Source organism: Pseudophryne corroboree, chromosome 8 (assembly GCF_028390025.1).
Source record: "Pseudophryne corroboree isolate aPseCor3 chromosome 8, aPseCor3.hap2, whole genome shotgun sequence".
NCBI classification, from domain to species: domain Eukaryota; kingdom Metazoa; phylum Chordata; class Amphibia; order Anura; family Myobatrachidae; genus Pseudophryne; species Pseudophryne corroboree.
The window spans coordinates 412,625,285-412,640,627 of NC_086451.1; the positions used below are offsets into that span (position 1 = coordinate 412,625,285).

The following is a 15,343-nucleotide window of genomic DNA, read 5'->3' on the forward strand; positions in this document are numbered from 1 at the left end:
GACTGTATATAAAACTCCTGTTGGCATATACTGTATAGAATTCATGTGGGCAGATACTCTCTCTATATCTATCTATCTATCTATCTATCTATATATAATGTACATATCTATATCTCCTATGGGCAGCTGTATCAGGGACAGATACTGTATACAACTCGTGCATATACTGTATTTAACTCTATATAACTCCTATGGGCAGTTGTATTAGGGGCAGAGACTGTATATAACTCCTGTGTGTATATACTGTATATAACACCTATGAGCAGCTGTATTAGGGAAATACACTATATATAACTCCTATGGGCAGCTGTATAAACAAGTCATATGGCCATCTATATTAGGGGCATATGTTCAGTATACAACTCCTATGGGCAGCTGTATTAGGGGCATATACTATATATATATAACTCCTATGTGCATATACTATATATAACTCCTGTATTAGGGGCATGCACTACATATATAGGTATATCCCTTATGGGCAGCTGGATTAGGGGTATATAGTGTGTGTGTGTGTGTGTGTGTGTGTGTGTGTGTGTGTGTGTGTGTGTGTGTGTGTGTGTGTGTGTGTGTGTACAGATATAGATAGATATATATAACTCCTATGTGCATATACTGTATATAACTCCTATGGGCAGCTGTATTAGGGGCATATACTGTATATATAACTCCTATTAGGAGCTGTATTATGGGCATAAATCCTATGTGTATATACTGTATATATAACTCCTATAAGCTGCTGTATTAGGGGCATATACTGTATATATAACTCCTATGTGCATGTACTGTAAATAACTCCTATGGGCAGCTGTATTAGGGGCATGCGATAGATCGATAGATAGATAGATAGATAGATAGATAGATAGATAGATAGATAGATAGATAGATAGATAGATAGATAGATATCTTATGGGCAGAGTACAGAATGCTGTAGGCAGAATATATACTGTATATAGAGGGAGAGAGAGAGCCATGCCCTGTGCCCCCCGCCCCCGGTAAATCACCGCGCACACACAGAGGACACGGCTCCCGGTGCCCAGCGGCAGAGCACAAGCTGCGATGCCGGCCTACAGCGCAGGAGAGCCGGCTGCTGCTGCTGCTGCTGCTGCCACCACCACCACAATGGAAGAGACCTACCCTTTGTGCCATTCCGTGTGCAATCCGACTGTCCTCTTGGCAGGAGACAATGGGAGGTGAGAGTGCTGGAGCCGGGGTCCGCAGGGCTGGAGCATGGAGATTTCCCCCTCCTGGCTCAGAGCTTCTGCCTGTCCATCAGGGCTGCAGGATCTGTCACACTCCAAATGAGTGATGATCTGGAGGAGCAGTGGGTGGGGTGTGCAGGCAAGACCCCCAAACAGCAGCACTAGGACTGGTGCTCCCCCCTCTGCTGCTGCTGCTCCAGCCGGTGTGTGATGGGGTATCAGCCAGGGTCTCCTCTCCTGGCTCCCTGCTGCAAGAAGATGCTCAGTCCTTGCTGTGTGTGTAGCAGGGAGTACATGGGGGATGCTCCTCTCTCTCCTTCTCTCTCCCTCCCTCTTCCAGCCCTGAGCAATGAGCACACCCGGAAATACAAGGGCCTTTAACTCCTGCACTGCCTGCCCTGGCCAGTCCCCCCTCCCCGCTCTGTGCCACAGTCCAGCCAAGAGGTAATCCCATTAACCCCAGCACACCCTGGTCTCAGAACAAGGCAAATGGAATCCTGCATTACCTTCCAGTCAGGTATATATATATATTTACTGTAAGCCATACTGCAAAGTTTAGGGTGTTACTGAAGCTTGCATTCTGTCAGTGAAGTCTGGGCATTAACCCTTTAAATGCCATTCACTTCCATCACAGTTCCCAATTACAAGGTGTGTATATTATTTATAGTGAGTTATGATGAAAAATTGCTAAGTATGAGAAGGAACCCTTTATATGCCATTCACCTAATGTACAGTTCCCAATTATATAAGGTGCGTATGTTATTTATAAGTAAAGTTCAGATGAAATATTATTAAATTTAAATTGAAGAAACACTGAAATGGGAAGAAAATATATTAGAGAATAATAAGTAAAAAAAAAAATACTCACATTCACAACAACCCCGGGATAGTATCACATACGTATGTATGCCTGTCTATTAATCAACCGCTTATAGTAATACTTATAAACTAAATTATTTTATTGGACTTTCTGGGCACTTATTAATAATGTTCGGGAAAAGGGTAATTGAGGCTCAGCAGTGAACCCAATGACTGTATATAACACAATATTAGGGATCTACGTAAGGGCACAGATCATCCTCCTCACTGGGTGATATTACAGAGTTGCTGGTGTTTCCAAGACTCCGATTTGTTGTACACCAGCGAAACAGATAGTAATAATGTTATATAGTTTTCTGTCATTTAATGTCACTATTTGTATATACTTTTATATACCTTTCTTAGGCAGCCCTCTACATGATAGTCAGTTCTGTCACCTCTTCCTATAACATGTAAATCAGGGCGCAGGCCTCTCCCCTCTTCCTAATACAAAACTAGGACAGGGACCACTCACCTAATACATCAGGGCACAGACCTCTCCCCTCTTCCTAATACACAGATAGGACATGGACCACTCACCTATTACATCAGGGCGCAGACCTCTTCCCTCCTCCTAATACACAGATAGGATGGGGACCACTCATCTAATACATCAGGGCGGAGACCTCTCCCCTCTTCCTAATACACAGATAGGACATGGACCACTCACCTATTACATCAGGGCGCAGACCTCTTCCCTCTTCCTAATACACAGATAGGACATGGACCACTCACCTATTACATCAGGGCGCAGACCTCTTCCCTCTTCCTAATACACAGATAGGATGAAGACCACTCACCTAATACATCAGGGCGGAGACCTCTCCCCTCTTCCTAATACACAGATAGGATGAAGACCACTCACCTAATACATCAGGGCGGAGACTTCTCTCCTCTTCCTTATACACAGATAGGATGGGGACTACTCACCTAATACATCAGGACGCAGACCTCTTCCCTACTCATAATACACAGATAGAATGGGGACCACTCACCTAATACATCAGGACGCAGACCTCTTCCCTACTCCTAATACACAGATAGGACAGGGACCACTCATCTAATACATCAGGGCGCAGACCTCTCCCCTCTTCCTAATACACAGATAGGACGGGGATCACTCACCTAATACATCAGAACGCAGACCTCTTCCCTACTCCTAATACACAGATAGAATGGGGACCACTCACCTGATACATCAGGACGCATACCTCTTCCCTACTCCTAATACACAGATAGGACAGGGACCACTCATCTAATACATCAGGGCGCAGACCTCTCCCCTCTTCCTAAAACACAACTAGGACGGGGACCACCCACATAATACATCATGGCACAGACCTCTCCCCTCTTCCTAATACACAGATAGGACGGGATCACTCATCTAATACATCAGGACGCAGACCTCTCCCCTCTTTCTAAAACACAACTAGGACGATGACCACTCACCTAATACATCAGGACGCAGACCTCTCCCCTCTTCCTAATACACAGACAGGACGGGAACCACTCATCTATTACATCAGGACGCAGACCTCTCCCCTCTTCCTAATACACAGACAGGACGGGAACCACTCATCTAATACATCAGGACGCAGACCTCTCCCCTCTTCCTAATACACAACTAGGACGGGGACCACTCATCTAAAACATCAGGACGCAGACCTCTCCCCTCTTCCTAATACACAACTAGGATAGGGACCATTCATCTAATACATCAGGATGCAGACCTCTCCCCTCTTCCTAAAACACAACTAGGACGTGGACCACTCATCTAATACATCAGGATGCAGACCTCTCCCCTACTCCTAATACACAGATAGGATGGGGACCACTCACCTAATACATCAGGGCGCAGACCTCTCCCCTCTTCCTAAAACACAGATTGGATGTGGACCACTCACGTAATACATCAAGGCGCAGACCTCTCCCCTCTTCCTAATACACAGATAGGATGTGGACCACTCACCTAATACATCAGGATGCAGACCTCTCCCCTACTCGTAATACACAGATAGGATGGGGACCACTCACCTAATACATCAGGGCGCAGACCTCTCCCCTCTTCCTAAAACACAGATTGGATGTGGACCACTCACGTAATACATCAAGGCGCAGACCTCTCCCCTCTTCCTAATACACAGATAGGATGTGGACCACTCACCTAATACATCAGGATGCAGACCTCTCCCCTACTCCTAATACACAGATAGGATGGGGACCACTCATCTAATACATCAGGATGCAGACCTCTCCCCTACTCCTAATACACAGATAGGATGGGGACCACTCACCTAATACATCAGGACGCAGACCTCTCCCCTACTCCTAATACACAGATAGGACGGGGACCACTCACCTAATACATCAGGGCGCAGACCTCTCCCCTCTTCCTAATACACAGACAGGACGGGGACCACTCATCTAATACATCAGGACGCAGACCTCTCCCCTCTTCCTAATACACAGACAGGACGGGGACCACTCATCTAATACATCAGGACGCAGACCTCTCCCCTCTTCCTAATACACAGATAGGATGGGGACCACTCACCTAATAAATCAGGGCACAGACCTCTCCCCTCTTCCTAATACACAGATAGGATGGGGACCTCTCTAATCTTCCTAATACACAGATAGTATGGGGACCACTCACCTGATACATCAGGATGCAGTCCTCTCCCCTCTTCCTAATACACAACTAGGACGGGGACCACTCATCTAAAACATCGGGACGCAGTCCTCTCCCCTCTTCCTAATAAAAAACTAGGACGGGGAACACTCACCTAATACATCAGGATGCAGACTTCTCCCCTCTTCCTAATACACAGATAGGTCGTGGACCACTCACCTAATACATCAGGGCACAGACCTCTCCCCTCTTCCTAATACACAGATAGGACGGGGATCACTCACCTAATATATCGGGACGCAGACCTCTTCCCTACTCCTAATACACAGATAGGATGGGGACCACTCACCTGATACATCAGGACGCAGACCTCTCCCCTCTTTTTAATACACAACTAGGACGGGGACCACTCATCTAATACATCAGGGCGCAGACCTCTCCCCTCTTACTAAAACACAACTAGGACGGGGACCACTCACCTAATACATCAGGACCCAGACCTTTCTAATCTTCAAATACACAGATAGGATGGGGACCACTCACCTGATACATCAGGACGCAGACCTCTCCCCTCTTCCTAATACACAACTAGGACGGGGACCACTCATCTTAAACATCAGGACGCAGACCTCTCCCCTCTTCCTAATACACAACTAGGACGGGGACCACTCACCTAATACATCAGGGCACAGACCTCTCCTTCCCCTCTTCCTAAAACACAGATAGGATGTGGACCACTCACCTAATACAGCAGGGCGTAGACCTCTCCCCTCTTCCTAAAACACAGATTGGATGTGGACCACTCACGTAATACATCAAGGCGCAGACCTCTCCCCTCTTCCTAATACACAGATAGGATGGGGACCACTCATCTAAAACATCAGGACGCAGACCTCTCCCCTCTTCCTAATACAAAACTAGGACCACTCACCTAATACATCAGGACACAGACCTCTCCCCTCTTCCTAATACACAGATAGGACGGGGATCACTCACCTAATACATCAGGATGCAGACCTCTCCCCTACTCCTAATACACAGATAGGATGGGGACCACTCACCTAATACATCAGGGCGCAGACCTCTTCACTCTTCCTAATACACAGATATGACAGGGAGAACGCAGCTAATAGATCAGGACGCAGACCTCTCCAATCTTCCTAATACACAGATAGGATGGGGACCAATACATCAGGGCGCATACCTCTCCCCTCTTCCTAAAACACAACTAGGACGGGGACCTCTCACCTAATACATCAGGACGCAGACCTCTCCCCTCGTCCTAATACAAAGATAAGAAGGGGACCACTCACTTAATACATCAGGACGCAGACCTCTCCCCTCTTCCTAATACAAAGCTAGGACATGGACCACTCACCTAATACATCAGGACGCAGACCTCTCCCCTCCTCCTAACACACAGCTAGGACGGGGACCACTCACCTAATACATCAGGGCGCAGACCTCTTCCCTCTTCCTAATACACAGATAGGACAGGCATCACTCACCTAATACATCAGGACGCAGACCTCTTCCCTCCTCCAAATACACAGATAGAACTGGACCACTCACCTAATACATCAGGACGCAGACCTCTCTCCTCCTCCTAACACACAACTAGGACGGGGACCACTCACCTAATACATCAGGGCGCAGACCTCTTCCCTCTTCCTAATACACAGATAGGACGGGGACCTCTCACCTAATACATCAGGGCGCAGACCTCTCCCCTAATACATCAAGATGCAGACCTCTCCCCTCTTCCTAATACACAGATAGTATGGGGAACACTCACCTAATACATCAGGGCGCAGACCTCTCCCCTCTTCCTAATACACAACTAGGACGGGGACCTCTCACCTAATACATCAGGGCGCAGACCTCTCCCCTAATACATCAGGATGCAGACCTCTCCCCTCGTCCTAATACAAAGATAAGAAGAGGACCACTCACCTAATACATCAGGACGCAGACCTCTCCCCTCTTCCTAATACACAGATAGGACATGGACCACTCACCTATTACATCAGGGCGCAGACCTCTCCCCTCTTCCTAATACACAGCTAGGACATGGACCACTCACCTATTACATCAGGGCACAGACCTCTCCCCTCTTCCTAATACACAGATAGGACATGGACCACTCACCTAATACATCAGGACGCAGACCTCTTCCCTACTCATAATACACAGATAGAATAGGGACCACTCACCTAATACATCAGGACGCAGACCTCTCCCCTACTCCTAATACACAGATAGGACAGGGACCACTCATCTAATACATCAGGGCGCAGACCTCTCCCCTCTTCCTAAAACACAACTAGGACGGGGACCACCCACATAATACATCAGGGCACAGACCTCTCCCCTCTTCCTAATACACAGATAGGATGGGGATCACTCATCTAATACATCAGGACGCAGACCTCTCCCCTCTTTCTAAAACACAACTAGGACGAGGACCACTCACCTAATACATCAGGACGCAGACCTCTCCCCTCTTCCTAATACACAGACAGGACGGGAACCACTCATCTATTACATCAGGACGCAGACCTCTCCCCTCTTCCTAATACACAGACAGGACGGGAACCACTCATCTAATACATCAGGACGCAGACCTCTCCCCTCTTCCTAATACACAACTAGGACGGGGACCACTCATCTAAAACATCAGGACGCAGACCTCTCCCCTCTTCCTAATACACAACTAGGACAGGGACCATTCATCTAATACATCAGGGCGCAGACCTCTCCCCTCTTCCTAAAACACAACTAGGACGTGGACCACTCATCTAATACATCAGGGCGCAGACCTCTCCCCTCCTCCTAACACACAACTAGGACTGGGACCACTCATCTAATACATCAGGATGCAGACCTCTCCCCTACTCCTAATACACAGATAGGATGGGGACCACTCACCTAATACATCAGGGCGCAGACCTCTCCCCTCTTCTGATAAAGCCTAATATTTATCTTACTTAAAACCCTCTAAAAGGTGGAAGAACACAGTACGCTATTGGCGTATGGTATACCGTAAGGGTACGCACGTTGCGTAACAATCGCTTAGCCGTAGTCGAGACGCTCGAGCGTCACGTTCGCTTACGGCCAAGAGATCACAGGCAGGCACGCTATAGGCTGCCGACTAACGTAATGATATGCTACTAGCGTAGCGGACGCTTGGGACCACGAGGAGATCACAAGCGGCGCTGATGCTCACAATGTTAAACCTTTATAACTATACCATAAACAATGTATTTATGCAATAAACCTTGGTGCAGTGATAGGGTGTAAATGTAACACAATGTAGCCTTATTAACTTGGAAACTGTATGAGCGTCTCCGACGCTCTGAGAATACTTAGAAATATAATAAATACACAGATACCGGTATTAGGTTCTAACACCTTATATGAACGTTCTATTTGCAAAAGAATAATACAATACAAGTCATACACTACCAAAATAACATTGACCACCTAACCAGAAAACTACACATGAAATACAATAGTAATACAATAATACTTAAGAGAAAGAGAGAGAAAGAGGAGAAGAGAGAGAGAGAGAGATATGGCTCACAATAACAAAGGCAATATGGTCGCGGAGAAACTTACGCTCAAGGGAAACAATCGCATGCGCCTCTGGATATCCAGCTCCCGATTATCAGCAATGAGAACCGTTGAAGAGAATAGAGAGCTGGCCCAGAGTGGCTTGTCCTTTTATACCCTACACATAATAAGAATTTACTTACCGATAATTCTATTTCTCGGAGTCCGTAGTGGATGCTGGGGTTCCTGAAAGGACCATGGGGAATAGCGGCTCCGCAGGAGACAGGGCACAAAAGTAAAGCTTTTACAGGTCAGGTGGTGTGTACTGGCTCCTCCCCCTATGACCCTCCTCCAGACTCCAGTTAGGTACTGTGCCCGGACGAGCGTACACAATAAGGGAGGATTTTGAATCCCGGGTAAGACTCATACCAGCCACACCAATCACACCGTACAACTTGTGATCTAAACCCAGTTAACAGTATGATAACAGAGGAGCCTCTGAAAGATGGCTTCCTAAACAATAACCCGAATTAGTTAACAATAACTATGTACAAGTATTGCAGATAATCCGCACTTGGGATGGGCGCCCAGCATCCACTACGGACTCCGAGAAATAGAATTATCGGTAAGTAAATTCTTATTTTCTCTATCGTCCTAAGTGGATGCTGGGGTTCCTGAAAGGACCATGGGGATTATACCAAAGCTCCCAAACGGGCGGGAGAGTGCGGATGACTCTGCAGCACCGAATGAGAGAACTCCAGGTCCTCCTTTGCCAGGGTATCAAATTTGCAAAAATTTACAAACGTGTTCTCCCCTGACCACGTAGCTGCTCGGCAGAGTTGTAATGCCGAGACCCCTCGGGCAGCCGCCCAAGATGAGCCCACCTTCCTTGCGGAATGGGCCTTAACAGATTTAGGCTGTGGCAGGCCTGCCACAGAATGTACAAGTTGAATTTTGTTACAAATCCAACGAGCAATCGACTGCTTAGAAGCAGGTGCACCCAACTTGTTGGGTGCATACAGTATAAACAGTGAGTCAGATTTTCTGACTCCAGCCGTCCTTTAAATGTATATTTTTAAGGCTCTGACAACGTCCAACAACTTGGAGTCCTTCAAGTCGTCTGTAGCCGCAGGCACTACAATAGGCTGGTTCAGGTGAAACGCTGATACCACCTTAGGGAGAAAATGCGGACGCGTCCGCAGCTCTGCCCTATGTCGAATGGAAAATTAAATAAGGGCTTTTATAAAACAAAGCCGCCAGTTCAGATACTCTCCCGGCCGAAGCCAGGGCCAGTAACATAGTCACTTTCCATGTGAGATATTTCAAATCCACATTCTTTAGTGGTTCAAACCAATTGGATTTGAGGAAATCTAAAACTACATTTAGATCCCACGGTGCCACCTTAGGCACCACAGGAGGCTGTATATGCAGTACTCCTTTGATAAAAATCTGGACCTCAGGGACTGAGGCCAATTCTTTTTGGAAGAATATTGATAGGGCCGAAATTTGAACCTTAATAGATCCCAATTTGAGACCCATAGACAATCCTGATTGCAGGAAATGTAGGAAAACGACCCAGTTGAAATTCCTCCATCGGAGCACTCCGCTGCTCGCACCACGCAACATATTTTCGCCAAATACGGCGATAATGCTTCGCGGTGACTTCCTTCCTTGCCTTTATCAAGGTAGGAATGACTTCTTCTGGAATGCCTTTTCCTTTTAGGATCTGGCATTCAAACGCCATGCCGTCAAACGCAGCCGCGGTAAGTCTTGAAAAAGACAAGGACCCTGCTGAAGCAGGTCCCTTCTCAGAAGTAGAGGCCACGGATCGTCCGTGACCATCTCTTGAAGTTCCGGGTACCAAGTCCTTCTTGGCCAATCCGGAGCCACTAGTCTTACTCCTCTTTGCCGTATAATCCTCAATACCTTTGGTATGAGAGGCAGAGGAGGAAACACATATACCGACTGGTACACCCAAGGTGTTACCAGTGCGTCCACAGCTATTGCCTGCGGATCTCTTGACCTGGCGCAATACCTGTCCAGTGTTTTGTTGAGGCGAGACGCCATCATGTCCACCATTGGTTTTACCCAACGGTTTAATAGCATGTGGAAAACTTCTGGATGAAGTCCCCACTCTCCCGGGTGAAGGTCGTGTCTGCTGAGGAAGTCTGCTTCCCAGTTGTCCACGCCCGGGATGAATACTGCTGACAGTGCTATCACGTGATTCTCCGCCCAGCGAAGGATCCTGGCAGCTTCTGCCATTGCCCTCCTGCTTCTTGTGCCGCCCTGTCTGTTTACATGGGCGACTGCCGTGATGTTGTCCGACTGGATCAACACCGGTCTTCCTTGAAGCAGAGGTTCCGCCTGGCTTAGAGCATTGTAGATTGCTCTTAGTTCCAGAATGCTTATGTGAAGAGACTTTTTCAGGCTCGACCACACTCCCTGGAAATTTCTTCCCTGTGTGACTGCTCCCCAGCCTCTCAGGCTGGCATCCGTGGTCACCAGGATCCAATCCTGCATGCCGAATCTGCGGCCCTCCAATAGATGAGCCTCCTGCAACCACCACAGAAGGGATACCCTTGTCCTCGGCGACAGGGTTATCCGCAGGTGCATCTGAAGATGCGACCCTGACCATTTGTCCAACAGATCCCTTTGCATGGAATCTGCCGAAAGGGATTGCTTCGTAAGAAGCTACCATTTTTTCCCAGGACTCTTGTGCATTGATGTACAGACACCTTTCCTGGTTTTAGGAGGTTCCTGACCAGGTCAGATAACTCCTTGGCTTTTTCTTCGGGAAGAAAAACCTTTTTCTGAACTGTGTCCAGAATCATCCCCAGGAACAGCAGACGAGTTGTCGGCATTAATTGGGATTTTGGAATATTCAGAATCCATCCGTGCTGCTTTAGCACCTCTTGAGATAGTGCTAAACCCATCTCTAGCTGTTCTCTGGACCTTGCCCTTATTAGGAGATCGTCCAAGTATGGGATAATTAATACGCCTTTTCTTCGAAGAAGAAATATTATCTCGGCCATTACCTTTGTAAAGACCCGAGGTGCCGTGGACAAACCAAACGGCAGCGTCTGAAACTGATAGTGACAGTTTTGTACAACGAACCTGAGGTACCCCTGGTGTGAGGGGTAATTGGAACGTGGAGATACGCATCCTTGATGTCCAAGGATACCATAAAGTCCCCTTCTTCCAGGTTCGCTATCACTGCTCTGAGTGACTCCATCTTGAACTTGAACTTCTTTATGTACAGGTTCAAGGACTTCAGATTTAGAATAGGCCTTACCGAGCCATCCGGCTTCGGTACCACAAAAAGAGTGGAATAATACCCCTTCCCTTGTTGTAGAAGAGGTACCTTGACTATCACCTGCTGAGAATACAGCTTGTGAATGGCTTCCAAAACCGTCTCCCTTTCTGAGGGGGACGTTGGTAAAGCAGACTTCAGGAAACGGCGAGGTGGCTCTGTCTCTAATTTCAACCTGTACCCCTGAGATATTATCTGCAGGATCCAGGGATTTACCTGCGAGTGAGCCCACTGCGCGCTGTAATTCTTGAGACGACCGCCTACCGCCCCCGAGTCCGCTTGCGAAGCCCCAGCGTCATGCTGAGGCTTTTGTAGAAGCCGGGGAGGGCTTCTGTTCCTGGGAAGGAGCTGCCTGTTGCTGTCTCTTCCCTCGTCCTCTGCCTCGTGGCAGATATGAATAGCCCTTTGCTCTCTTATTTTTAAAGGAACGAAAGGGCTGCGGTTGAAAGGTCGGTGCCTTTTTCTGTTGGGGAGTGACTTGAGGTAGAAAGGTGGATTTCCCGGCCGTAGCCGTGGCCACCAAATCCGATAGACCGACCCCAAATAACTCCTCTACGCATCGCCTGTCCACTGTCGTGTCCATAAAGCTCTTCTGGCCGAAATGGACATAGCACTTACCCGTGATGCCAGTGTGCAGATATCTCTCTGTGCATCACGCATATAAAGAAATGCATCCTTTATTTGTTCTAACGACAGTAAAATATTGTCCCTGTCCAGGGTATCAATATTTTCGATCAGGGACTCTGACCAAACTACCCCAGCACTGCACATCCAGGCAGTCGCAATAGCTGGTCGTAGTATAACACCTGCATGTGTGTATATACCTTTTTGGATATTTTCCATCCTCCTATCTGATGGATCTTTAAGTGCGGCCGTCTCAGGAGAGGGTAACGCCACTTGTTTTGATAAGCGTGTTAGCGCTTTGTCCACCCTAGGAGGTGTTTCCCAGCGCTTCCTAACCTCTGGCGGGAAAGGGTATAAAGCCAATAACTTCTTTGAAATTAGCAGTTTTTTATCGGGGCACCTCACGCTTCATCACACACGTCATTTAATTCTTCTGATTCGGTAAAAACTACTGGTAGTTTTTTCACACCCCACATAATACCCTGTTTAGTGGTACCTGTAGTATCAGCTAAATGTAACATCTCCTTTATTGCCAAAATCATATAACGTGTGGCCCTACTGGAAAATACGGTTGATTCGTCACCTTCACCACCGGAATCAGTGCCTGTGTCTGGGTCTGTGTCGACCGACTGAGGCAAGGGGCGTTTTACAGCCCCTGACGGTGTTTGAGGCGCCTGGACAGGCACTAATTGAGTGTCCGGCCGCCTCATGTCGGCAAACGACTGCTTAAGCGAGTTGACGCTATCCCGTAATTCCACAAATAAAGGCATCCATTCTGGTGTCGACCCCCTAGGAGGTGACATCCTCATATTTGGCAATTGCTCCGCCTCCACACCAATAACGTCCTCATACATGTCGACACACACGTACCGACACACAGCAGACACACAGGGAATGCTCTATACGAAGACAGGACCCACTAGCCCTTTGGGGAGACAGAGGGAGAGTCTGCCAGCACACACCAAAAAGCGCTATATATGACAGGGATAGCCTTATGATTAAGTGCTCCCTTATAGCTGCTTTTATATTAATATATTGCCATTTATTTTGCCCCCCCTCTCTGTTATACCCTGTTTCTGTAGTGCAGTGCAGGGGAGAGACCTGGGAGCCTTCCTGACCAGCGGAGCTGTGACAGAAAATGGCGCCGTGTGCTGAGGAGATAGGCCCCGCCCCTTTTTCGGCGGGCTCGTCTCCCGCTATTTAGTACATTTAGGCAGGGGTAAATATCTCCATATAGCCTCTGGGGCTATATGTGAGGTATTTTTAGCCTTTTTAAAGGTTTTCATTTGCCTCCCAGGGCGCCCCCCCCCCAGCGCCCTGCACCCTCAGTGACTGCCGTGTGAAGTGTGCTGAGAGGAAAATGGCGCACAGCTGCAGTGCTGTGCGCTACCTTAAGAAGACTGCAGGAGTCTTCAGCCGCCGATTCTGGACCTCTTCTTGCTTCAGCATCTGTGAGGGGGCCGGCGGCGTGGCTCCGGTGACCATCCAGGCTGTACCTGTGATCGTCCCTCTGGAGCTTCATGTCCAGTAGCCAAGAAGCCAATCCATCCTGCACGCAGGTGAGTTCACTTCTTCTCCCCTCTGTCCCTCGTTGCAGTGATCCTGTTGCCAGCAGGAATCACTGTAAAATAAAAAACCTAAGCTAAACTCTCTAAGCAGCTCTTTATGAGAGCCACCTAGAATTGCACCCTTCTCGGCCGGGCACAAAAATCTAACTGGAGTCTGGAGGAGGGTCATAGGGGGAGGAGCCAGTACACACCACCTGACCTGTAAAAGCTTTACTTTTGTGCCCTGTCTCCTGCGGAGCCGCTATTCCCCATGGTCCTTTCAGGAACCCCAGCATCCACTTAGGACGATAGAGAAAATACAGTACAATGGTCCCTATATTCTTATTGTTCATTGGACACAGGAATTCGTCTTCGCATTATAACAAAAGGTCATAGGTTGATTCATACAGGTGGGCTGTGACTATTTCCAACTGCTCAGGTGGGTGGGAAACTAGGTTTCCCGCCGCATGGATAATAAAGTGCAAATAATAGTAAATGTCCACAAACTTCTTATGTCCATAACTATTCGCACGAGCGATTAATCTGCTTCAAACCAACACCGGAATATTGCTAATTAAATACTCTTCCGATGGATACTAAACACCACTGTATAACCCCTGTCTGACCCTTCGTATCAAACAAAGAGGGATCTCTTTGTCTATGAACATGCTACATTAACTAAACTTTCAGATTCTATCAAAGGGACCATAATCTACAAAATACATTATATAGTTAAAATATGTTACGAACGAGTCGCCCGCTAGACGCACATAAACTTTACCGTAAATGCGCACACCGTGCGCCTGCACGCAACAGCGAGTATGCGCATGCACGGGAGAGCTCATGCACTCGCAGCGGGGACACGCATGAGGTGCAAATATGGCAATGTGTAGCGTGATATTTTTCTGGCTTTGACAGTCCACCCTTTGGCAGTCACCAATTACTGCCACTTTCTAAAACATTTCAAAACGAGAAAAATATATGTCATGTATAATACATTTCTATGATTGGGTAGGGGAGGAGAGGAGAAGGTAGGAAAAGGGTATGACCTAGTGAGATAGCAGAAGCATGTGTGTATGAATCCATGTTTGGGGGGTCATGTATCATCGTGCCGTACGTGTCTTAAATCAAGCTTCGAGGTATTGCGAAGTATACATTTGAATTCCTTCTTATCCCGTGGTACGGGTCTGTGGATGGGCTGTCAAACTTTACCGAGCTCTCTTCGGCTTTTGGTTGCAACAAAATGGGGGAGCACATTTTAGTTGATGATACATGAATGGGGGAATATGTGAGTGCTGATATCTGTGCCTGTATTCCCTATCGACTATGTGTGTCATTACCTGAAGGTTGTAGAGGTGAAAATAAAGAACACTTATGGTAAATGCATTGATAAACTATGTGGGTTTAATATACATTTGCCGATTGAGGTCTTGTCTTGTCTTGTCTTGATGTACATGTTGACTGTAGTCTCTTTGTGCTTTTGCTAATAAACTTAAGCAAAGCTTTATCAATGTCCATAGACTTACAAAAAGTGTTGGGCTAGCGTAAAATTAAAAGTACTAGGGACATGGGGGTCTATGGCATAGTCCATCTGTTGTCGGTGTATAAGGTTGTCAAA

At 47.4% G+C, this 15,343-nt stretch overlaps 1 protein-coding gene and 1 long non-coding RNA gene across 5 annotated transcripts in view; one reads left to right on the plus strand and one right to left on the minus strand.

The window, feature by feature from the left end:
• LOC134949356 (homeobox protein meis3) overlaps window positions 1-1,519 on the minus strand; it is a 53,364-nt gene extending 51,845 nt beyond the window's left edge. The window contains exon 1 of one of the 3 annotated variants that reach the window (XM_063937871.1): window positions 1,138-1,516. In XM_063937871.1, coding sequence (XP_063793941.1) covers window positions 1,138-1,149 — 12 coding nt within the window. In that variant the 5' untranslated portion in view covers window positions 1,150-1,516. Of the gene's footprint in view, window positions 1-1,137 lie in introns of all 3 variants that reach the window. The other 2 variants (XM_063937873.1, XM_063937872.1) reach the window with 2 other exon arrangements.
• Window positions 1-15,343, plus strand: part of LOC134949357 (uncharacterized) — a 124,524-nt gene that overhangs the window by 438 nt on the left and 108,743 nt on the right. The window contains exon 1 of one of the 2 annotated variants that reach the window (XR_010183148.1): window positions 1,529-1,719. The exons of the other annotated variant lie outside the window; for it this stretch is intronic. This is a non-coding gene — a long non-coding RNA (uncharacterized LOC134949357). Of the gene's footprint in view, window positions 1-1,528; window positions 1,720-15,343 lie in introns of those variants that run through there. 2 annotated transcript variants of the gene reach the window in all.